Raw genomic sequence first — 24,391 nt, forward strand, 5'->3', positions numbered from 1 at the left:
GAGTTAATGAGAGTGAAGAGACGGTGATTTCTTCTGTAATTAAATGGAAAAATGTGTAAAAGAAACCATTCAATGGTTACCGCTTCAATCTGAAGACGCCCTGATGGGAGGGTGGGTGGATAAATGAATGAATAAATGAATGAATAGTTTCATACTTCATCTCTGATCTCCGTCTGGGATTGACGGGAGGCGATCCAGAACTTAATAAGAATAATAATAATAATAATAATACTACAAAAGATCCTTCCTGCAACTTTTAACACAATAAAATCCAGACATAATTCAAGTTGATAAGATTTCATATCCTCGATTCCACCTGATCATGCTGATTTCAATCAGCAGAGGCTCCGATAAGGACAGGAAGAAAAGTCTCCTTCTCCCCCAGAGAGGAAATTAAAAAAACCGTCCTGTAAAACTTTATGTCAGTTTTTTTGTTCCTTTCAGGTAAAGGTTCGGTCACCTTCCTTGCAGCGAAGCCCCCCTCCGGAGATCTTCAAAAACCTAAAGATTTACCAAGCGAAGAGAAGATTGGGTCCTGCTGAGGAGGAAGAGGAGGGAGGAAGATCGCTCCAGGCTTTCTGCCCATCTGCAAGGAGAGAAAGCTACAAGTTGGTTTCAGCACTGCAAAAACTCAAAATCTTACCAAGAATTTCTGGTCCAGTTTGTCGTACAAATATCTTATTACACTTGAAATAAGAGAAACTCACTTAAAACTAACTTTTCAGCAACACACAGAGGTTTATTTTAAGTAAATAATTCCTTAATGTTGGTGAAAAAGTTCCACTGGTAGATTATTTCACTTCTGCCAGAGGAACTAGAGCTGGGTGCTAGGAGACGAGCTGGGCTTGGCTGGGGTTGCTAGGTAACAGCTTTAATTCTCCTTGCCAATGGAACTTTTCCACCAATATTAAGGAAGTTTTTACTTAAGATATCTTGCTAAAAACTTACTTATAAGTTAGTTTGTCTTATTTCAAGATTTCTGCACTAGAAACTAATCAAAAATATTCTGTAAGATTTTGTGTTTTTCCAGTGAATTTGAGGTTGAGCACTTCTCCTTTTGGACCGTCCTCCAGAGGCCTAAAATAACCGTCTAAACCGAGTTCTTTGAGAATAAAACAGAAATCTGTCCATTGTGTTTAGGTTTGCGCCTTGATGCCTTCATCCACTCAGGAAGCGAACCGTGCCACCTTCCAGCGTTCACACCTGGTTGCGAGGAAAAGCCCAGAGGAGAGCTGCTTTCTCTTTCCCGTCTGATTCTTTATTCCGACTTCAAACCCTCGCTCTTCTCCGGGGGGTTTTCAGCTCCGAGATTTGACAGGAGACCTCCAACCATGAGGAGGCCCATTACAGCAGAGTGTGTGCAGGTCGCCTGAGGGGGGCCCCGCTGCAGACAGAAGCAGATACACATCACTGCCGCTCTGCTGCGCCTGCAAATGCGTCTTGGAATTCTAATGTACATGAAAGACGCATGAAACCCAAGGAAAAGCTGGTCTGGGGAATGCAAAATCGCATTTAACGATCTGTTTTCTGTTCCTGGTGTTAATTTAGTTTCAGCTAATAGTTGGGTTTTTGTGTTTTAGAAAGTTATTCACTGCAAAAACACAAAATCTTACCAAGTATGTTGTGTTTAATTTCTGGTGCAAATTAGCACCAGAAACTAAACATTAGACAAACAAACTTACATGTAACTTTTCAGCAAGATATGGAAGCTTGTTTTGAGTAAATAACTTCTTAATAATGATGAAATAATTCTAGTTCTACTGGCAGTTTATTTAACTTATAATAAGACAATTTCCCCATGTTATAAATTAATTTATCTGCCAAAAGAACAAGCAATTTTTCATCAATATTAAGGAATTATTTACTCAAATCAAGCTTCTTGCTGAAAACTTACTTTAAGTTTGTTTATTTCAAGTGTAATAAGACATTTGCACTAGAAACTGGGCCAAAACACTTGGTAGGATTTTGTGTTTTTACAGTGTAGCTGGTTAGCTGAGTGTAGACAGAGTTGGGTAGCAACTAGTTAAATTTTCTCAATTACATTTACTTGAGCAACTTTTTGAAAAATTTACTTTTAGGAGTATTTTTTGCTACTCTGTACTTTTTACTCTTACTTGAGTAACTTTATTATGAAGCACTTCTACTCTTAATTGGGTAAAATTTTCTGTTTTCACCAGAAATTCACCAGACACAGACACACACCTGCAGTTTTTATTAAAGTTTAATAATTTTTTTATTGAAAACACTGATTTTGTATTTTGTTATTTTTTGCTACTTATAAGAATTATTGTCATTTTCATCCATAAAATCCTCCAAATTTCCACTTAACCTTATATTTTGGGCCCTGGAGAAGAAAAAACAAAATTCTGGCTTTAATCTTCTGAGGTCAAATAACAAAATTCTCAGAAAAATTTCAAAATTTTGACTTTTCTCCCAGGAATTCTGAATTATTTTCTTAGAATTGACGCCCCAAGAATTTTATTGATCTTATAGGTTAAATTCAGAGAAAAAAAGTCAAAATTCCAAGAAAAAAAAATTCAGATTTTAAATTTTTTGTGGCCCTAATACTCCAAGTGAAAACTTGAAGAGTTCTCACTTGAAGAGTGATGCTTTCATTTGATAAGATATTTAATTACTCAACGGTTATTTTCAAAGTTTTGTTTGCGTTTCTCTCTGGGCCCCATGAACCTTCACGGCGGGCCGCGTTTGGCCCTCAGTTCCAGCCGGGAGTCGTATTGTTGCTCCGGCTGGTGATGTGTTTATATTTTCTCCAAGTTTCAGTGACATCTTGAGGAACCACTAAATTTCATTTCATCTTAGTGTTTGACAGTTGGAGGCCGTTTCTCAGACTCACCTGTTGATGTCAGTAAAGCGGCGAGACTTCATGCTGACATCCCTTTCTGCACCAAACCGAAAAAATGTGTCGCTGGGAGGAATGTGTTTGCGTTGGTCACTTGTTTCTTCTTCAGGTCCTCTTTAATTTGGACATTTTGACTGTAGACTTTAGCTGAAAACACCAGTTACTAAGCAACTGGCAGAGAGCCGCTGGAAACCGGCTCGTCTCATCGCTGCAGTCAAACCGATTCAACACAGCTTTGTTCACTCTGTCCTCCAACTCTCCTGAGCCTCCTCCTCCACACGCTAAAAGAACAAAAATAAACGCCTCACCGTCCAGGTGAACTTCACAAAATGTTTGAACAAGTCTTTAAAGTCTTAATAAGTTTTGCAAATAAACATAAAGCAACAAAAACAAGTTCTTCTCCCATGAGAGACAGCAACCCTAGCATGTTGCCCAGCAGGCGGTTGATGAAATCACCTCTCCACCATTCGCCGCATCGCTGCCGACTCCTGCAGTGATGCTGGAGAGCCGCAGAGCTCGGGGATTTCTGCAACCTTCACCACATCTGAGCAGAAAACAGACTGGACGTCGAGTTACAGACGCGCAGAGCTCATCAGAGGGGTTGCAGATTTTGCCAAACATGATGCAAATCTAATCTTTCTGAAAGCAACATTTTCAGAAATATTTTCTCGCTCCTTTCACATATTTTCTTCTTTCAAGAAAATATGATTTCTTTGACATTTGTTCAACAAAACTGACTGCATTTAGGCAGAGTTGGGTGGTAACTAGGTACTCAGTTACATTTACTTGAGTAACTTTTTACCAAACACTTTTACTTCAATGTAATTTTTGGATCCTCTGCCCACCTCTGCATTTGTTAGTTGGTGTGTTTCTGCTCAGATGTGACGCCTGCTGGGTGAGACAACGATCACAAAGCAGCAAGAACACAAAATGCACATTTCTCTTGTTAGTTTAAAGGTCCTGGCAGAAAAAAGGTTTCAGAGTCAAATCAAAACCTCTGAAGTTTGACAATTTGACGTTTCTGTTGCCCTTTAAGTTAAAGTTATGTTTCTGTGTAAAAATCTTCAAGTTGTGCAAATACAATTGATGTCTATATGCACTATGTGTTTTTAGGTAATTATTTTTGGCACATTTTATCCACATTTGGGGTGTTGCTATGGGAAAATGTTTTGCAAAGGATAATAGGTGATACTGTAAAATTACTGCAAGGAAATATGGTAAGTAAGAGAAATTGGAAAAAGCAAAATAAGTAGTATTTTGAGGAAAGTTTTTAAATTAATGTTATAAATTAGTTCAAGAGATTTTTTTAAATTATCTTGGTGTGTTCCATGTCTTTGTATTTTTGTGTTTTTATGATGTAAAGCACTTTGAACGGCATTGTTGCTGAAATGTGCTATGCAAATAAACTGGATTGATTGATTGAAATGCAAAAACACAAAATCTTACCAAGTATTTTTTTTTCTCTAGTTCTTTTTACAAATATCTTGGCAAACTTGAACTAAGACAAAACTAACTGACAAGGAATTTTTTAGCAAGATACAGAGGCTTGTTTTGAGTAAATAATTCCTTGATATTGATGAATAAATTCTAGTTTCATTGGCCAAGAGAACTAAAGCCGTTACCTAGCAACCCCAGCCAAGCCCCGCCCATCTCCTAGCAACCAGTTCTAGTTGCACTGGCAAATTTTTTCACTTTAAAACAATAAATTTTTCTTGTGTTACAAGTGAAGTAATCTGCCAGTGGAACGTTTTTGTCAATATTGTCAAATTGACAAATTATTTAACTTATATTATTTACTTAAAACAAGAAGTTACTTTCAAGTTAGATTTGTCTTATTTGAAGTTTGAAGATATTAGACCAAAATTACTTGGTAAGATTTTGTGTTTTTACAGAGTAATTGTTTTTTACCCAAAGCTGATTCAGCTGATTGTGATTTATTTTACTAATAGTTAATTACATTTCGCTCTGATTGATTTGTAGAACAAGCAGAAGTAAGAAAATGTGCATCAGTGTTGGTGCCGTCATTGGTCAATGTGATCGTTGCCTCAGTTTACGCATTGAGTTGTCAGGGTTGCTGCCTCTCAGGCTGCCTGTCAGGAAATCCGGTAATCGAACGTGTCCTTCTCCATGTAGTCCGTCCAGGTAGACGACGGCATGCTACGGTACGGGTCCAAAAGGATCCGGAAGCAGCGGACGATCAGTAGGCCGAGGAAAATGAAGAGGATGAGGACGAAGACGAAAGCCGCCCTCTGTTCGAGCGTGAGGAAGGAGGCGGAGGAAGAGGAGGAGGAGGAGGGGAAGTCCGATTCAGAGGCTGAGAAGGTGCTGCTGTAGAAGTCGTCCGCCATGTTCAGACGATGGTTCTGACTGGTTCAGTTCGGGAACATCCTCATCTGTCCACTGAAAACCATCTTTACAGCAGAGGAGTCAAATTGATTGAGATTTCTGCAAAGAAAAACAATACGTTATTTTTACTGTAAATTCGACCAAATTTGAGAAACACTGCGTATAAACAGTTTTAAACAGAAAAAAAAAAATCTTAAATAGCAGATCAATAATTTTCAGACATTCTTCTGACACAAAAAGACCATTAAATATCGTTAATTTGTGAGCATAAAGTTCCTCGAGTAAGAGAAGAAAGCTTGTGTATTACTTAATTTTACAATTTAAAAAATGGAAGCCTTTATTTCCCCTCGGTGTCTGAGCCAAATGAATGATCAGTTGTGAGTATTTTGAATCGATTCAGCCACTCTATGTAGTATTTACTTGTAGTGGATTTTTACAGGTCAAATGTCATACTGTGAGGAAAAGTACTGCAACTGATATTGTTTAGGAAGTGAGACTTTATGCTGCTTCCATTCACTACTGCTATGTTTCTACACAGAATATTAACCAAAGTTATTCTGCTGACATAAGCAGCGTTTCCATCACAAATGTGCAAAAAATGTCACACATTCACTCATGTCAATAAATCACAATTTAGTAATTGAAATTTTTATTTATTTATTTATTTTTAGATCCACGTGCATCAGAACCGGCTCAGAAAATCCAATTAACTTGAAAACTTCCAAATTTTTTGTTTTCTGAAATACAATTTCTGTCTAAAAGTGTAGCTGAAGGCTTTAATGTTGCCATTTTTGTCTCAGAGTGTCATCTTTTTTTTTTGGTGTTGGTCGTGTTTTGCTAAATTTATTTATGGTTCCTTTTTAAAAAAAAAAACATTTATTGACTTATGACATGGAAAAAAATCTACAAGCCTGAAAAAAAGCAATAAAAGTAACCAATAAAAAAACAAACATATTTCCTTAAGAGACGACAATGAAAAAAAAATCCCTGAGTTAAATGTATAAATTAAACAAGAATAAATCACAGATTCTGCTTTCCATACGAAAAATGTGGAAATATTTGAGTTTTCTTTATATAAAACACATTTCATTTAACTTCTTTCAGTTTCACAAGGTGTAAATCTGTCATACATGATGTTGATACAGAGATAATAATGCAAATGTCTGCAATGACAATTACTCAAAATGTCTCAAAGCAACAAAGAAAATGGTTTTCCTCAGTACACAGAGAGAAACGATAAAAAGTAAGAAAGAAAAATACACCCCATTTACATGTAAATTGATTTTTATTCTTGTTGCAGAGAAGTCAGCGCAGGAACTAAATGCAGGACTGAACAAGTAGGAGGTCAGAGCAGAATACTAATGAACTTCATGTCACAAAAACAAAACCTGAGGCGCTGCCAAAGCAGCGAGTCGGCCGACAGAAAACATGCAACATGAAGTTAGACGCCTGCAGGAAAACAAGGCTGTGCAGCCAGAAAGCTGAGGATCTGAAAAACCGCTGAACGAGGAACCAGGAGGATGAAGGAGCGACAACAGGTGAGTTTATGAGGAACGGTGCAGGTAGACGATCTGGCAGAGGGAATATGCCACCACATGGGAGAAGAAATGAAATTCAGATAAAGACTCTGAAATCAGGAGCCAGGAACTGATCAGAGCAAAAAGAAAACCCAAACTCTTCTTTCTGGCAGACATGAAGAAAAACAGCAGAATTCCCCAGACCACTGAGGCTGGCTTTAGAAGGCCTCTGAATAATTTATGCTAATATTTCTGTGTCTCAAAAAACAACTATTTTTTTCTTTTTGCTTTCATTTTCACAGTTTGACTTCAGAAAATCATTCTCACTGAACATATTAAAGCTGCAGCCTGTAACTTTTATAAAAAGGAAAAGTTAAAACTGTCACTATCTCTTGTCAGTGTGTAAAAAATAAATCTCCTCCACTGCTCCATGGTGGCTTGTCTTCTCAAAAACCTCTTCAAATACTACTGAAGAAGCAGCTGAGGCATTATAATTACCTGCTGGCTCCGTTTCTGTCAGGAATCTGATTGGTAGATTTCTTTTTTTCACCCTTTTGTTCATTTGTTTTTGTGTTTCAGTACAAAAGGCTTAATTTCGTAACAAAAGGCACACATGATTGACAGTGCTAAGACCCTCCTCCTGGCTCTGATTGGCTGTTTCGAGTTCATAAATAAAGGTGAAACGCTCTTCCATTCAGTAAGTATCTAACTGTTCCAGGAAAACTGTCCATCTGCCGTCAACAGAGGCCATGCTAACTAGCCTGAGCATTCCTGCCTATCAGGGATAAGCTTTGAGCAAGAGGGAGGGTGTAAGCAGCACCTACACAAACATGATTTACAGCGCAAAGGCTCTCCTACAGGCTCCAATTGATATTATTACAGATTATCCGTCTCGTACTGTACAGCCATAACAGAGTGACAGTTTTATCAAATCTGTAAAAAACATTTATTCTTTTAATAAAAGTTACTGCAGCTTTAAAGATTAATTAATTTTTTAATAAACTGAAGTTTCAGTTCTTTATTTTCTAAGTTAATTCCTGATCTTAAGTATCTCATTCTGATGCTCCTGATAAATATGGTTGTTTCTTCGTTTCCTCAGACTAAAATCTTACGACCCATGAACTGGTTTTTGGTGCTTTGGTAGCTCTGGTCCCAGTTTAATGTAACTGGGTGGTGGATTGTTGGGTTTATTGTGATTTTTTTTCTAAATAAATTGGTTTGTTGTGCAGATTTGCACCCACCTGCTCCAGTAGGTTCTGTTAAATGGAGCCAACCTTTGTCCTTTTGGAGCATAATGGTTATTTTCTGCAGCAGCATGGAGTGCTTTCAGTGTTCTCAGAAAGCCAAGCTGTTTCTTTAAGTCTTGTCTTTCAAACTTCATTTTTCCCCTCACACTGCTGTTCTCTTCCCAGCAGTCTGTGGGTGGGATTGTGGGTGTCGTTAGTTTTAAACGCATCGTTTTGGCAAGAAGCTTTTTATTTCCTTCCCACATGGAGATTAAAGCCAAACTCAATTGGCTTTAAATTTTGTCCTCTCTTTTTCAGGCTCGGTTTGGAGCTCCAAAATCAGAAGGTGAGAAATTAAATGAACATTAAGCTGTTTATATGCACAAACAGATGGATTAGAGGGGATTTTGTCCTCTTGAAACTCAAGTTTGTGTCTGGTAAGTAAAAGGAATAAAAACATTTCCTAGAGTTTTCTATTTGGACTCACTGTCCAACATGTCCTGCAAGGTGAACTTAAACCTCTGCAAAAATTACCACGTAGGTTTTAATGTAAAATGTCATGAAATATCACTTTACATGCGTCACGTAACGCTAAACTTGATTAGTTTGAACAAGACAAGCGCAGAACGTCTGTGAAGGATTTGCTGAGTCTGTGTATTCAAACTCCCTCCTGCCATCCTCGTTAATATTTCACTGCCGGTCTTTCTCTCGTTCCTCATTTTCATTCCGTTCACCTTCAAGTTTCCCAACTTGTTCAAGAACAAAACAAAGGAGAAACCCCTGAAAGACGGCTCCGGTGCGTCAGAGTGGAGTTAATCCCTTAAAACTGATGTTTATCACATCATGTGGTTATTTACACTCTGTGCCGTTTTCTGCTGATTCATCATAGCGGAGGTTAAACACACACACACACACACACATTGGAGGATATAAGTACCAGAGTCCCTCCAGGCTGCAGCTGCTGCCTCAGAAAATGCGTGAAAGCTACAAAAAAAAAAGAAGTAATTAGATTTGATGGAACAAATCATGCTGACCTCAGAAGTGTCACTCTAACCGTAAAGACTCATCGCAGCCAAGCGAAGCCCGGAGCTTTTGAAGAACCATCTGCGTAAAATCAAAGAAATGTAGAAAAGTTCAGGGAGAAGTTCAGAACCGGGCTGAGCTTGCTGTTCTTCTTCAATCTGTGTCAAAGTGATCCTGAGGCTGCGGTTCTGCTGCGGTTCTGCCGTGACACGACGGGCAAGTTGTGCTAATGGGAAAGTTAAAGGGTCAATCCGCTGATTTTATACGTCAAGGTCAGTTTGCTCAGCTTGCCTGGTCTTACTTGGTTTCTGGATACTGCTGACTTAACAAAACTTACATTTCCTTTTAAGAAAAATATATTTCTGAAAAATGTCACCATGTCGTGACAGTTTGTTATGAGACAATTAGTCTGTGAAAAGATCAATCTTCTCGGTGTCCTCCTTGAGCTACGATTGCCTTCTGAAGAAAAGAACCGCTCCCGACCAAAAACAGCCAATCAGAGCCAGGAAGAGGCTCTGATTGGCAGGTTTTAGCGCTGTCAATAAACCTTGTGTACTCGCTGAAAACAATTTACCGTTACAGGAAAACCGTTTATCATGAGCAGTGGCTATGCTAACTAGCATTAGCATTCACGACAGCCTCTGCTAGCTGCAGCGTAGTAGAGAGAAAAGGGGGTGTAGAGGCGAGCATGATTGACAGCGCTAAGAACCGCCTCTTGGCTCTGATTGGTTGTTTCTAATTAGCACTTGGAGAAGCTCAATATTTTCACAGATTATCTGTCTCATACCAAACTGTTAAGACATGGAAATGGTTTCAACAAATGTAAAAAAATATATTTTTAAAATATATTTATTTGTTTCTACAGTTTATAATGTCATTGGTTGAAGATATTCAGTGCATGTCAAGGCAGCTCAGGCCTCCTGGAGCTTTTCACTGTAAAAACTGAGTGGGAGTGCAGTGGGAGCAGAGGAGTGGGAGACGAAGAGGACGGCAGTCTGCGTGGGAACCGGCTTCTGCAGCAGACACTTAACCTGAACAAGCTCCTTCTTTCTTATTTTGATTACATTCACCACTCCAGGTATGATTTTAATTTGAAGGTATTTCAAAGTGTTCAGGATTGATTCATCAATAAACTGAAAAACGATGTTTAACAGGAGAAGATTAGTGATTTAAATACAACAAAAAACCCATACTTTTCCACATTCTTAAACTGCATCTTAACTTTTCTTTTTGAAACGGGGTTGCAGAGCAATGTATATTCACATAAAACTCAAATTATCCCATTCGGGCTCGACTCACACTCATCACTTCCACACAAATACTGTAAATAAAGCAGGAAACAAACTTCTGTTCACTGGATCTGAGAAAAGAAAGATGCCTAAGCTTCAAGTAATGCAGTCTTATAAACAGATATAGAAAAACAATCAGCTTGAGTTTACTGTCAGAGAGAGAAGAAACTTAAAGCACAAGATGAGAGAAGAATATATAGTGGAAGGCACAAAATTCAGAGTTGAAAATAAAATACTGTCGGCTATGCGAGACGTTGCTCTGTGCTAGACTCTTGTTTGTTTCTTCACTGTCACAGTTTGCATTAGACAAACAGATGTGCTATAAGTCCCAGAAAATAAATTATTTTCTCACAGTCATATAAAAAAACTACCTATAAAAGAATAAAAATGACATTAAAGTTTAACACAGTATTTGAAGATCACAGTTACACAGTTTTTGTTCTTCCATTTGGGTCTAAACTGCTTCTAAAAGCAACCAAACATTAACTTTACTTAAAAAACTAAAGTTAATGTTTTCTTGGTGTCTGTAAAATGAACCGATTCAAAAACCTCAAGAATGTAACCTCACAAATCTGCCAGTGGAACTAGAACTGGGTTGCTAGGTAACGGGCTGGGCTTGGCTGGGGTTGCTAGGTAACGGCGCAGTGCCCTTTGCCAGTGGAACAAGAACTTTTTCATCAATATTAAGGAATTATTTACTTTAAAAAAGCCTTTATATCTTGATAAAAAGTTACTTGTAAGTTACAGACGTTTGCACTAGAAACCAGACCAAAAATACTCTGTTTTTGCAGTGTATTTATTTATTTTTATATGTATATCTTTAACTTTAAGAAGTGTTTGCGTCATGTTATATGCGTTTTTAGCAGTGTTCTACTTCTTCCATGTTTTTAAATGAAATATTAAAATAAATACTGAATGAGTTTGCAATGGGGGGCGTTGTTGGCCCAAGGCACCAAACAGGTTAGGACCACACCTGCCTGCTAGCTCTTAATCTGCTGAATGATTTAAACTAAATCTGAGGTGTTAATCTGAGAGCACAAAGCTTAGCTAGAACAAAGCTTTCTATGAAATCAGCTTGTGATGAAGCCAACTCTTCTGTTCGCCATCAACTGGACTGACCATTTGGGTCATTTGTCTGCAGAACTGAGGAACACCAACACGTTTTCCTTAATCTCTTAAAGAGACGTAGAGCGCTGGAGCTCAAGAGTGTTTAGTAAAAGAGAGAACTGGGCTGTAATGTGATGTGGTAATCTTTGCAATCTCTCCGTTATTGATAAATCTGTAAACCTGCAACGGTTGCAACCGTCTAGTTAATATTGAATTTTTTTGAGAAACCAGCTGTCACTAGTTTCAGATGCTGCAAATTTAATGAATCAATTTGCAGAAGTTAAAATTTTCATTTCAGGAAGCTGAGACAAGAGGAAGAACAATGAATAAAACTTTGGATTATTCATTCGATCAATTTACTGCTCGGCTGTTTCTACAGTGTGTGAGTGTGTGTAGGTGCGCATGCGTCTGTGTGTGTGTGTTTGTCCGGCTTTCATGCAAGACAGAATTCAATTAGAAGATGATGTAGTTTCACTGAGCCTCCAGTTTGGATTTGACGGCACAGAGATGATGGAGTTTTATTCATGCAATTAACAATTCATTTCTTACCCTCACACACATTCAGACGTCTGTTCTGCACACACACACACACACACACACACACACACACACACACACACACACACACACCAAAGTGCGATGTTCTCCAGTATAGAGACTATTTGTGATGCCAAAACAGCATTTTTGCTGTTTTTTTTTTTTTTTTTACTAATTATCTATATGCAGGAATTAAATTTGTAGAATTTTGTAGAGAACAAAACTGAATTTTAGAATATAAAGCACTGAAAATGTATCACATTTTGCAAATAAACACACAAAGTTTTCTTCATAATAACCCATTAATGACATTGTGGTCATTTTTACTCCACTTTCTTTATCTTGTCATGCAGGTTTGTGGAAAATAAATATATGACTGAAGTAAGAAGCAGGATTTTTTTTTCTCATTTTTGTGAATTTAGGATAAATGTTAAATATGGTACATTTCTGATTGTTTTCCTGAAGATTTTCCTCTGAGATTGTTTAAGATGTTTGTAAGCCTGATTTCTCCTTTACTTTTCCCTCCCTGCTACATTAGATGGTGTGTATTTCTTCACAGTGTGTACATTGTACCGGTAGTGTCTTTTCTGAGCTTCCAAGTTTTTTTCAAAACTTTTTCTTTACACAATTCAAACTTTTTTTTTTTTTTACATTTCTTTCTTGTTTCTCTTAAAAATTATAATCAAAAGTCCCTGATTTGTGTTAATTTCACAATCAGTCTTCCCCACCATCATCACAAATAAAGTGATTGAATCAGAAGTAAAGAAAGTCAGGGACAGAAATAAATCAAATCTAACAGAATAAAGAGATTTTTATTCTGACTGGTTGATTTTTCATCAGACAGGAAAACCCTGCAGCTGGAGTGAGATTCAGGTTGACAAAGCACACAGTTGTTAAAGTGGACATAAAGATGATTTGAACTGACATGAAATTAACTGTTTTACTAAAGTCAATTACTCAACAACAGCTCAAGAAATAGTGAAAACATGACAAAAGGTCAGTGTTTATAGTGCAAATACCCGGTACTGTACAACATCTACCAGAAGTCAGTGTTTTCTAAACAACACACAGGTGTGACCCCAGGGTTTTTTTTACTAGCCGATCTGACAGAAATCTGAGAAAAACTTAGTACAGAAGAGGATTATGGCCAAAAAAAACAAAACCTATCCAGACAGGTTTTTATTAGATTTCTGAGGAAAAAGTCAAAATTCAGAAACAAGTCAGAATTCTTAGGGGAAAATTCCTTAAAGAAAAACAATTCTGAGAAAAAGGAATTCTAAGGAAAAAAAGTCAAAATTCTGAAAAAAAAAAAACAATTCTGAGAAAAAAGTCAGAATTCTGAGAAAAAAGTCAGAATTCTGAGAAAAAAAAGTCAGAATTCTTTGTTTTCTATTGTCCCTAATTGTCTTCCGTAGAGTTAGCATTGTCTCCACTGTAATTGTGACGATCTCTCTGTTCTATTTAATGCAAAGCAGCTGAAATACAGTATTGATATTTGGAGGAAATACATTCATTACTTTAACACCTACTTAGTCCAGGCACCATTAATATTACATTGCTCAAAAACTGAAATATTAAAATAAACATTGATTCCACAACCTGTGTTTACCAGCTGAGTTTCTCTTCTTGTCCTTTGAGTATATTTTTATGTTTGTCTCTTTAGCTCACTGTACACTCTGGGCTATTTAAAGGTGCAGTACAGCCTTCTCAGCATGTGATGCTGCTGCAGCCTTGAATGACAACAACCCCCTGACTTTTCCTGCAGGCAGAAACTGAACAACCACTGCAACATCACAGCTCTCACACAGAGAGAAAGTGCTGCGGGACGCTGCGTGGACCTCCTGCTGCATCAGAGAACCTACACATATTCCCTCTGACTGCACCGTTAAAGCCCGACGCGAGGAGCGAGCAGCTATGAAACGCACACAGACGTCTCTGTCTTCCCGGATAAGCAGCAGCTGTCTGCCTGTCAGCAGCGCCTGGACAAGAGACACTTTCTGAAAGTCAAAGATGCAATCATGTAAATCAGGACACAGTTGAAGTCTCCAGCCTGCGGAATCAGAAATACAGAAACAGAGCCGGACGGCAGCCAGTGAACAGTTATTAGGTAACATGCAGTACATAAGGGCTTCGACACAATGTCTGTACAACAACTAAGAACCAAAATTGGTTCTCATTAGCTGCTTTTCCGTTACAAATGTACGCAAAACTTTGTCTATATTCCCACACATTTTCACATTTGTGGTAATAAGAAAGGCTAAAATCACACGTGAAAAAGTTTCTTCATGCATTAAGTCATTAAAGAAACATGTACTTCCAACTACTTCCTGTTTTCGTCTTTTTTGTCTTTTCCACCAGTAGTAACATCCGGTTGTTGATTTGAAAATAGTTTTTTTAATGTATATTTGGGTTTCCGTTGAGCAAATTTGCCATCGTAAATGGCCAATAAAAATCCAGATAACAATGAAGATGTGTGAAGAGAAATGCGTCATTGTGTTCTCCTTCCAAACTTGACACCAGGCCCGGGTTAAAATATTTTATTATTTAAATAATCTTTATTGATCAGATGGGAAGTCTAAAACAAGCAAATGAAGGAGGTAAACAACACTTACACAAAAACACAACACTTACCCTACTTTAAAGGTATCTTGAATACCTGCTAAAGGATTGAATTTAGCACTTTAGTATGTTGGCATTAATTTCCACTAAATACTATGTTGGTGTAGTGTTTCAGCTTGTACAACCAACAAGAATGCAGGATGCGGTTTCTGGATGGTAAATCAACAACAAAACTCGTTGTCTTTTCCAGCAGCCATTGTACAGAGATACAGCAGAAAAACCAGCTGACCAAACAAGCTGAAGCTCAGCTTGGGTTGCTAGGCAACGAGCTGGGCTCAGCTGGGGTTGCTAGGTGATTTGTGACATTACATTCTGAAGGCTTTGAACACCAAAAACATTAACTCGTTGCCAAAAATCAGCTGGCTGGTTTTAGAAGCAGTAGAAACAAAAACAGAAGTACAAAAACAAACAAAATATGAATTTAGCATAATAGATCCTCTTTAAACTTCTCCACAACTTTATCCCTGATATTCTGTGAGCTACGGTTCACACTCCTGAGTTGTGAATATTTACAACTCTAGTTACATAAAGCAAACAGCATTCACTCTTCGAGGAACGCTGAAGCCAAATAAGCTTTTATTTACATGCACTGCTGCAGCCTGAGCCTTAAGCCCATATTAACCTTTAATTCATTAAAAAACAACTGAAATATACACAGATAACACTTCAACCTTAATTGGTTTGAACATCACTCCTAAGTAAGTCAATGTGAGGCTATTTGAATTACTAAAAAGGTGAGTAAATTGCTTCACAACAACCTCTGTGCATTAACCTCCCTAATTTATTTTTATGCATGCAAAATTTCAAACACACAGATTAACAATGACTTCATTTTTTCCATTAGCATCAGACTGCTTAGCACCGAATATGTCACCAAGCAATGTCATGGGTTAATAGGCGTATGAAATGTGCTGTGTGTGTGTGTGTGTGTGTGTGTGTGTGTGTGTGTGTGTGTGTGCTGTGGATTAGCCCAGGCTGCGATTTGTCAGCAGACTCTGTGCGAGTCAACACTTGAACTTTGTTCCCCTCCGTTGGGAAAAGTCGGATTTGTTGCCAGCTGCTTCTGACAAATGGCTGCTAAATCCCAGCAAGGTGTTTTTTCTAAGTGTTACTGTAACCAGAGCGATTCTTCACCAGGCGAAGGAACGCAGCTAGACGGGTTATAGTAACTACACGCTGCTCTGCATGCACGACCACCGGTGATTACTGCAAGCATGAGCAGTGACACCCACTTGTACATATGGTAACTAATATGGAATTATCAAGTTGTTCATATTAGAAATGCATTATTTTGAATGTTTTGGTTCACTTCCATGAAAATTGCAACTACAGAAAGAAGTAATTAGGACGAACGTCTATATAACTATTAAGATTAAAGCTGTTCAGATGAAACAGAAATTCCAGGAAAACGAGAATATCTAATAATCTGTGACCGTTTGCTCAAATCTGAGAATGCATTTTCAGAGATTATCCTCAAAATTTCTGAGCTTTTTGGCAGAAATTTCCTGTTTACAGTGACAATAATGCACTGTCATATAGTTCTGTGCAGTCCTGTGACGTCAAGCTTTCTTTTTTACAATCCGTCCGTCCAGAACAAAAACGATTTAAATTGTTTTCGTTACCCGACGCTCGTATCATCAGCTCAGCCCAGAAGGTGTTTTGCAATTAAAAAAACTTGTAAATGAGGTGATTGTTGAATTAACATTTTTAAATAATTTAGCATTTTTTGACAACAAAAAGGAAAAACAGTTAATGGAAGCAGCCATGTTGCAAAATTGCCCTTATTAAAATGCAGCACAAAGAAGAGGATCAGCAAGCAGATGTAATTTAGACCGCAGGGAGCAGATTGCAAATAATATGGAATAATTTCTAATAATATGCTAATTGACACAGAACAGCATCCATATCATTGTTGTTCAATAATTTATTGTAATGAGTGATAAGTGAAGGTGCTGCTATTTACTTTTCCATACCTCTTTTATTGTCTTAATTCATTTCCTTTTATATTTTTTATTATATTTTTGTCTTTTCTAATATGTATTGCTTAGTTGTTTCTGTTGATTCTGCTGCTGGAAATTTCCAAATTTCCCAGAGGAAGCTTCCTGGAGGATTAAGAAAGTTCAATCTAATTTAATTTAATAAGTTTTCCAAGCATAAATCCCGGATACTTCAGTTCGCTTTTTGTTCTTCACGAATAAAACCAACTGTATTTTTTATTTAATCAGGGTATATTTATCTGATTTTGATCATGTGTTAAAAAAGAAATCAGTAAGACCAGAAATACTTTTTCACTGCACAGGTATTTAGAAATGTCAGAAAAAACACATTTACCTCTCCTTATAAAGAGACTTTATCTTTTGTTTTATAATAACGAATAACGATACCAGAGGTGAGCAGAGTATGCAAAAATCATAGTAAAGTAACGACAGCACTACTTCAAGTAAAAGAAAAAAAATTTGGGAAAAATCTATTCAAGTGCTGATTTAATATTTAAGAATCACATACTCAGACGCACCAAAATATACAGTTAAGTGGAAATTTTGGTATTTTAAGGACCAAAATGACAGTAATTCAGATAAGAAACAAAAAATATCAAAATTGGGGAAAATAAAAATGTTCAGTTTCTTTCAATATACTTATGAAACAAAAACGGCGGTGTGTGTCTGGTGAATATTTGGTTAAAACATGTTTGTTTCTCATTTAGTGGGTAGAAAATCCAGAAATTTTACTCAAGTAAGGGTAAAAATACTTCATAATAAAATTACTCAATTAAAAGTAACAAGAACAGAGGAGTAAAATTACTCCTAAAAGTACATTTCTTTTCAAAAAAATTATTCAAATCGATGTAACTACCCAACTCTGCATAATATAACTTCAAACTCCAAATCGTAGAAGGGTCAGTCAGTCAGGGCGCGCACACACACACACACACACACACACACACACACACACACACACACACACACACACACACGCAGAAGCGGAGTGTCATCTGTTAACCAGATTGTAGCTCAGCGCCGCCTCATCGATGCAGAGCGGACCAAACTGTGTTTGTGATGAAACGACGCTCCATCATCATCACCATTACATAACAATTGTTATTGACTGCCATTACTTTCTTATTACTGACAAGCATATCTTTATAGGTGTGTGTGTGTGTGAATGACTCATCTTGTGGGACATTCAACTATTTATATTCAGAGATTTGGGGGGGGGAATAAGATCCACCCGGCTATCAGCCTGCAGGAAGGGGATTATTTAAAGACAAGTAGCGTTTCCAGGAAAGGCGCAGAAAGCACCTCTGCATGTCAGTTAAATGTCAAACACAACAACGCCACTTTAGCTACATGACTCACAATCTTCATGTCTCTGTCTTTACGGTTTAGAGCCGGAGAACCAGGCAGCCCTGAAAGCTGCAGTTTTAGATTAACAGACAAAAAAAATAAAAATGTGCCTCTCAGGCCATTTTACCTCCTCTCAGTGTTTTTTTACGATCGCCACAATGGGCTCTCAGAGATTATAACCATGGTGACAGAAAGAAACAGCAAAAGCAAAAACGGCCCTCTTGGTGAGAAAGAGCAACAGGTTTTTTCAGACATTAGAAAACAAAAATGTCCACAAACACAAACGAGTAATACTGTATTTGAACTGGTCATAAATATGACTAAACACGACGGAGTCTTCATATATGTTTACGACTACTGTCCTGATCTTTTAATGCAAATTTTAGAGCTGTTGTAAACCGATTATTTTAGTAATCGAGTATCAATTATTCTGATGATTAATTGAGTAATGAAACAAAATTTGATAAAACAAAATATTGGTAAATTCTATCATAACAGCAGTGTTACTATCGGATATTAACTCAAATTTTCATGTTTTAGCTTCTCTACAATAACTTTTCTGTAGTTTAGAAAATTTACCTGTAACAATAACAGCTCACTTTCTAAGTTAACCTGAAAAAATATTATCATAAAAATGTCTGCACTCCAGCTTTTAACTCTCACCTTGTCCAGACATTTATAGCTTTTGTGTTCATGTTAGCGGCTGGATTTGACATCTTCATTCGTCACGCACAGAAACATCTACTAGCCATGTACCGCTACGATGCGCTCCAGATCAACAACCTCAACAACAGGGATGATATGAAACTTAGTGTCTGGTTCTTCCGTAGAGCTACACTTACATTAATCATCTACAGCGCAGTGTTCAGGCTATACGCTCACCTGTATAAATACACCCGCCGCGCTCTTCACCGCCACCAGGCAGCAGCTCCCGGAAGAAAAAGGCTGCCGTACTCCAGGTATCACGCCCGTCATTTTAAGGATGTTTATTGGTCCCCCCAAAACAACAACAAAAACCCAAACACTATCATGAATTAATGAAATCCCCCCAGACCGAACTTGAAAATTGGATGCTAGGCTGCTAGTGCTTGGCAGCAACTCAGAGGGGAAGTGAGAGCTCTGCGCAAAGCAAATAACGACCCGGCCAGAACACGGTGCGGTAAAAAATAAAACATAATTTAACGACGCTTTAAGACAGGTAAATTTTCCTCGAGGAATTTTAATAATATTCAAGGAATCATTACAGCTTCATGACAACAGTCATAAACATTTATGAAAACTCCTTTATGTTCATAACAGGTTATGTTTACGACAGTGTCATTTTATACAAACCCCTTCAAATAAAGTGTTACCGACAAGAAATGGATTCTTCTCATTAACGGGGAAAACTTATGCTTTTTACTTTACACATATATGTTTTAAATTGGTGTAAACACAAGTTTGTTCCCCTCTGCTTCCAAATAGAAATTGATTTTTTTTTTCCTTCCAAGAAAGCCTGGATCTATTTCTGCAGCATTTGGTCCATTAATCCCAGCAGCTGGTGCTGGAATGTTGCTGGTAACACTGGGTAGCTGACTGATAACACACACATGATGGCGTCAGCACACAGATCCAGTTATTACAGCTGAAACCAGCGATCAGGACTCAGACCTGAACCTTCAGAGCCACATAAAGACAGCTACAAAGCCGGCCTTCTATCGCCTGAAGAACCTCCACAGGATTAAATGACTAATGTCCAAAATAAACTTAATTGATTGATTGAAAGTTAATTTAAAAATATGGTGGTAGCCATAAGAGGAGATTCCCCTGGGAACAATTTAAAATGACATTTTGTCGTATGTTGTCCACTTTTTTCTGACCGACTATGAAATGCTGCTGTGATGGTGGGACTAGTTTGTGCTAAAATGTTCTATGAAAGTATTTTTTACTGTTAAACGCATGAATTTGGAGACTTGAATGGAAAAATTGTTGATGTATTGTTTATTCAAATGTAAAGTTTTCTGTTTTATGCCTCAGAAAATTTAACTAAAAAGATGGATCGGTAGCAAGATTAAACCCAAAGTTACTTTATCAACTGATTTGAATTTAAACAAGTGGAAAACAAAATGTACCTATTGTAGAAATCTGAGATTTCTAGAATATTGGAGAACAACTATTATAGCATGTTTCATTTAACACATTGGAAATATTTACCCAATTTCATCTTTTGTACCCAGTTTCTCCAGATTTTAACATTGTTTTTGAAAGCAACTGGACAACTGAGAACTACAGAAATAAGAGCAAATGTGTTATTTGGTCTAAAAATGATTAGAGATGGAAAATAGGAACACTTAACATTTAATTTCCCCTTTGGATCAATAAAGCATTTTTTTTAATTGAACTATAACTTATATAAATTTATTATTTAATATTATGACTTATTTCTGGTATTATTTTTTCTTAGCCTGGCCCTAATACTCGCAGTAACAGAAAGTAAAATGTTTTTTGTAGAATTATTTCCATTAAGCTGATTTTAGTTCTTGTAAGGCGAGAAAATGTAAAAATGTTCTTGGTATCTGAATACTTCTCCAAGGTAACATAGGATCCAGTGTCCTGGTTGCACCGTTTTAATAAAATGTAATTAAACATCACATTAATCAGCAGACGCATCGATTTCCGCTGCTCCTTAGTGTCTGAAGAGCTTCAGCTCGACCACTGAAGGTGTTTCTAACTAGGGGAAGTGATTGTTGCCACAGTGACGCCTGACAGCTCGTCAATAAGTCGTCCCAGCAGGTAAGCCAGACAGGGACAAGCAAGAGACCAACACTGCTCACAGGAAGCGCGGGAGCAGGGACCGGGGACAGACAGCGCGCCGAACATTAGGACGTTTTTCTGCTCTCCGCTTTTCAATTTAGCGGCAGGCGCAGAGGGAGCGGCGCCCAGCTGCGTCCAGACGCAGGAGGAAGATTGCTGAGCTAATAGTGGACAGAAAAAAGCTGGAGTCAGAGCAAACATGGCCGCTGTCCAGATTATTCTTATTATTGTGAGAATCACCAGAACGATCCATTACCATCAGCGTATTTTTACGTCAGAAACATGTGTTCGACATTAAGGCTTGATGACAGCGCTTCTGATTTAATTTTTTTTGTTTTGCTACTTCTTTGTCTCCCACTGCTCATGAAGATATTCGGAGTGTGAAAGTGACAGCAGGGTGTTGAATGTTTTCTGCTCTCAGTTTCTAATGTCTCAGGCTTTTGGACTCGTTTTCTGTCTCTCCACACTTCATCTCGCTTTACTTCGCTGCTGTAATTACTTTCTCCGCATCTCATCTCACTGTTGATAAAATCTATTTATCTGATGGCAGGAAGTGTTTTGGTGTCAATGCCTCTCCTCATCCCTCCATCTGTCCACCCGTGTTTTTTTTTTTTTTACGCTGTTTGTCTCTTGCTCTGTTTCAGGTTTGGTTGTGATTTTCCGGCATAACCAATCAGTGGTGTCAGCAGGCTCCCCCGCTGCGCCTGGACACATCGCCGATGTCTCGACTAAAAGAAAAAGAAAGAAAAATGACCCCCGACTGCCAAACCCGACACACCATCGACACCTTGAACGAGCAAGAGTCTGTGTGTAACGAAGGCCCGGTCCAGATTAATCCAACTGTATCAAAATGGATTTTAAATCTCACCTTCAGCACTTTTTTTGTTGTTCAGGAAAACAAAAGTTTTTGAACACTTTCTGAAGCATAATATTTTTAAATTTCAGTTTTTATGGACAAGATATCTGTAGAATATTGGTACAGATGACTAAATAATATTAGAAATGAATAGTAACTTTGTTTGGAGGTTAAACATAGGCTGCAGTTAGAGGAAAGTTGCTAGCACAACGTTACCCATGTTGAGTATCTTTTTCCTTTGAAATCTAATCATTAATGCACATATTACTGCCACCTGCTGGAAGGGAGTGGGTATTACAGTGTTTCTGATTAGAATCCTGGATACTACAGATCTGATTGTCTTTTCAAAAATCAAATATTGATGCGGAGTTTCATAAACCCCAGATAAGGTCTTTGCATGCTAGCAGAAAACTTCATGTACTATTAAAATGCAAAGTTTTCTGTTCTCTGTCTCAGAAAGTTTAGCTAAAAAGCTGGATCACGAACAACAAGAGGAAACCCACAGTTACTTTATCAACTGATTTGAATTTAAACAAGTGAGACAACAAAATTCACTCTGTTTTTGGGTCTGTAAAGATTTCTAAAATACTGGAAAACAACTATTGTAGTATGTTTCCTTTAGCACATTGGAAATATTTACCCAATTTCATCTTTTGTACCCAGTTTCTCCCGGTTTTAGCATTGTTTTTTAATGCAAGTGGACAACTGGGCACCACAGAAATAAAGCAAAAAATAAAAAAAAAATAAATAAAAATAAAATAAAATAATAATAATAATAATATGTAGTTTTGGTAGATTTTTCAGATAGAAATTCGGAAACCCTCAACAACTCACATATACGGAGGACAATTAGAGTCACTGAAAAAAAGAGAAAGTCAGCATTCTGAGATCACAAAATTACTTTTTTCTCAGAAATTTGACTTTTTTCTCAGAATTGTGGCCATTTAAAATCTAAATTCTGACTTTAGTCTGAGAATTCTAATTTTGTGTCAATCTCTGTCAAAATGACTGTCAACTATGTTGCTAATAAATATATAAAAACTAATCAAATAACTATTTATTCTTTCTTGTAGGAAGTCAAATGTCAGAAGAAAGTTAGAATTTTGAAACTAAAGTAAATTTATTTTGTGTTATTGGCCCTGATGGTGTTCCGTACACCATGGTGTAGCAAAGAACTCACATTTTTACCAATCAAATCTCAGCCCATATATGAAAAATGTGAATGTTTAACATCTAGGTAAAATCGTAATTGAAACCCTTAAAATTATAGAAATGAATTCATTTTAAGTAATTTTTTGATTCATGTGGGACGCCATGTTTAAAACCAAACAGCCAACACAGCGATCGTTCTCACTACACAACTTTCAGTCTAGTCAACAGTAAATCTGCAGAAAAAGCATTGAATGTGACAAAACCAACGAAGCGAGACGCAGAGAGGAAAGAGAGCGATGCTCTCAGACGCCCTGATGTTCCAGTTGGACGATCGTCGCTCCGTTTCAACGTCCTGAGCTGCAAACATCGTGCCGTCTTCTCCATATGTCTTTCTCATATTCCTGATGTTTTTGTTTCTGTATTTGCTTTACATCTACATTTATGGACACTTTCATGAAGGTTTTTACAGCTTTTTTCAGTTAAATCATCCTTTTCTTTCCTTCTGTTAAATCTATGCGCTCTGACTTAATTTAGATTTTTGTGGTTTACATTTCTTCTCTGGTCATTTTGCAGATACTTTGAGATTTTAGCCTCTTCCCTGTTTTGAAATAGTTTCGTGACCATGCCAGTCCTCTGACTCTTTATCCCTGCAAGTGGTTTCTGTTTCCTTTTGAACATTTTGCCTTCATGAATTCTCACTTAAACACATTATAGGAATTAGACGCATTATGCAGGAAAATTCATAATTCATAATTGCAGAGTGTGGTGAGGAAGAAACATTTCTTTACTTTTTGAATCAGGGATTTTTAACTTGAATGACTTCACATACAAACAGAAATATTTTCTGTTGTTATGTGGGTAATTAAATCACCTGAGACTGATTTAATTCATTGTCACATTGTCAAGTCATTTTTTTGCTTGGAGTTGAAGAATGATAAACATTTTAAACTTTTAGATTATAAATAGAATGCAAGCAACTTTAAAAAAACTAACATTTTATTTTGTGACACGGTGCTTCCTGATGCTAGAAAAGGCATNATTTATCACAAAACTGGAACTGTATCATTGGAAAAAGGAATATCTGTAAAAAGATGGCAACCTGACGCTTCAGTTGCATCATTTTATGAGGTAGTCTGGAATCTGTTTTTTTCACATCTCAGTGTTTTAATTAATGGTTGATTTGTGTGAAGTTTTACTAGCAGCAATGTCCTTGCCAGTGAAACTCTTGATAAAACGCAGCGATGACAGCATGTTTCCCTGGAGGAAACCATCATGGACAAAGTAAGAACATGTTCTACCATCTCTTTGTTTTTAACCAACCTTTCACTGCTGATTCAACCAGATAAAAGATATCACAAAAAGTTTAATTAATGTTTTGGCATAAAAGCTGCTTTTCCACTGACTTTATAACGGTGCAAATTGGAATTATGAAAAATAAATTTGCTTTTTGGAAGCATGCTAATTTTGAAATTTTGCACTAAGATGAGGTGAGTTTTTGTTGTATTTTGCAACATTTTTGTTGAATCTGGCGTAATCTGACCAACCACCGGATGTTTCTACTGGTGGAGACGACAAAGAACCAGACAGGAAGTGGTTGGAGGGTTATGTTTTGCATCGACATGTGTGAACAAATTAATTTTATTAGGCCCGAGCAGCTAAGCGCTGCGAAGGCCTATTGTAATCGTGCTGTTTATTATTATTATTTTTCCCGTGCCAAATAAA

General features: G+C 37.3%; 1 protein-coding gene and 2 long non-coding RNA genes across 5 annotated transcripts in view; 1 reads left to right on the forward strand and 2 right to left on the reverse strand.

Annotated features, from left to right (window-relative positions):
* Positions 1-241: 241 nt before the first annotated feature.
* Positions 242-4,043, reverse strand: LOC106952740 (uncharacterized). Its single transcript, XR_001426041.1, has 3 exons — positions 2,855-4,043; positions 1,204-1,384; positions 242-586 (listed from the first exon to the last, which is right to left on the reverse strand). It is a non-coding gene; the product is annotated as an uncharacterized LOC106952740 (long non-coding RNA).
* Positions 4,044-4,414: 371 nt separating this feature from the next.
* Positions 4,415-24,391, reverse strand: part of LOC106952739 (cortexin-3-like) — a 33,575-nt gene continuing 13,598 nt past the window's right edge. The window contains exon 2 of the mRNA XM_015041059.1: positions 4,415-5,305. Within this exon, the coding sequence (XP_014896545.1) occupies positions 4,954-5,208 (255 nt within the window). The 5' untranslated portion in view covers positions 5,209-5,305 and the 3' untranslated portion in view covers positions 4,415-4,953. The remainder of the gene's footprint in view (positions 5,306-24,391) is intronic.
* Positions 6,238-14,228, forward strand: LOC106952741 (uncharacterized). Of its 3 annotated transcripts, XR_001426042.1 has the most exons (5): positions 6,238-6,744; positions 8,268-8,295; positions 9,142-9,244; positions 9,838-10,050; positions 13,671-14,228. It is a non-coding gene; the product is annotated as an uncharacterized LOC106952741 (long non-coding RNA). The 3 variants fall into 3 exon arrangements; XR_001426043.1 differs by lacking the exon at positions 9,142-9,244; XR_001426044.1 differs by lacking the exons at positions 9,142-9,244; positions 9,838-10,050.

The sequence above is a fragment of the Poecilia latipinna genome, unplaced genomic scaffold (genome assembly GCF_001443285.1).
Source record: "Poecilia latipinna isolate Pla-1442-1.1 unplaced genomic scaffold, P_latipinna-1.0 Scaffold536, whole genome shotgun sequence".
In the NCBI taxonomy this organism is placed as follows: domain Eukaryota; kingdom Metazoa; phylum Chordata; class Actinopteri; order Cyprinodontiformes; family Poeciliidae; genus Poecilia; species Poecilia latipinna.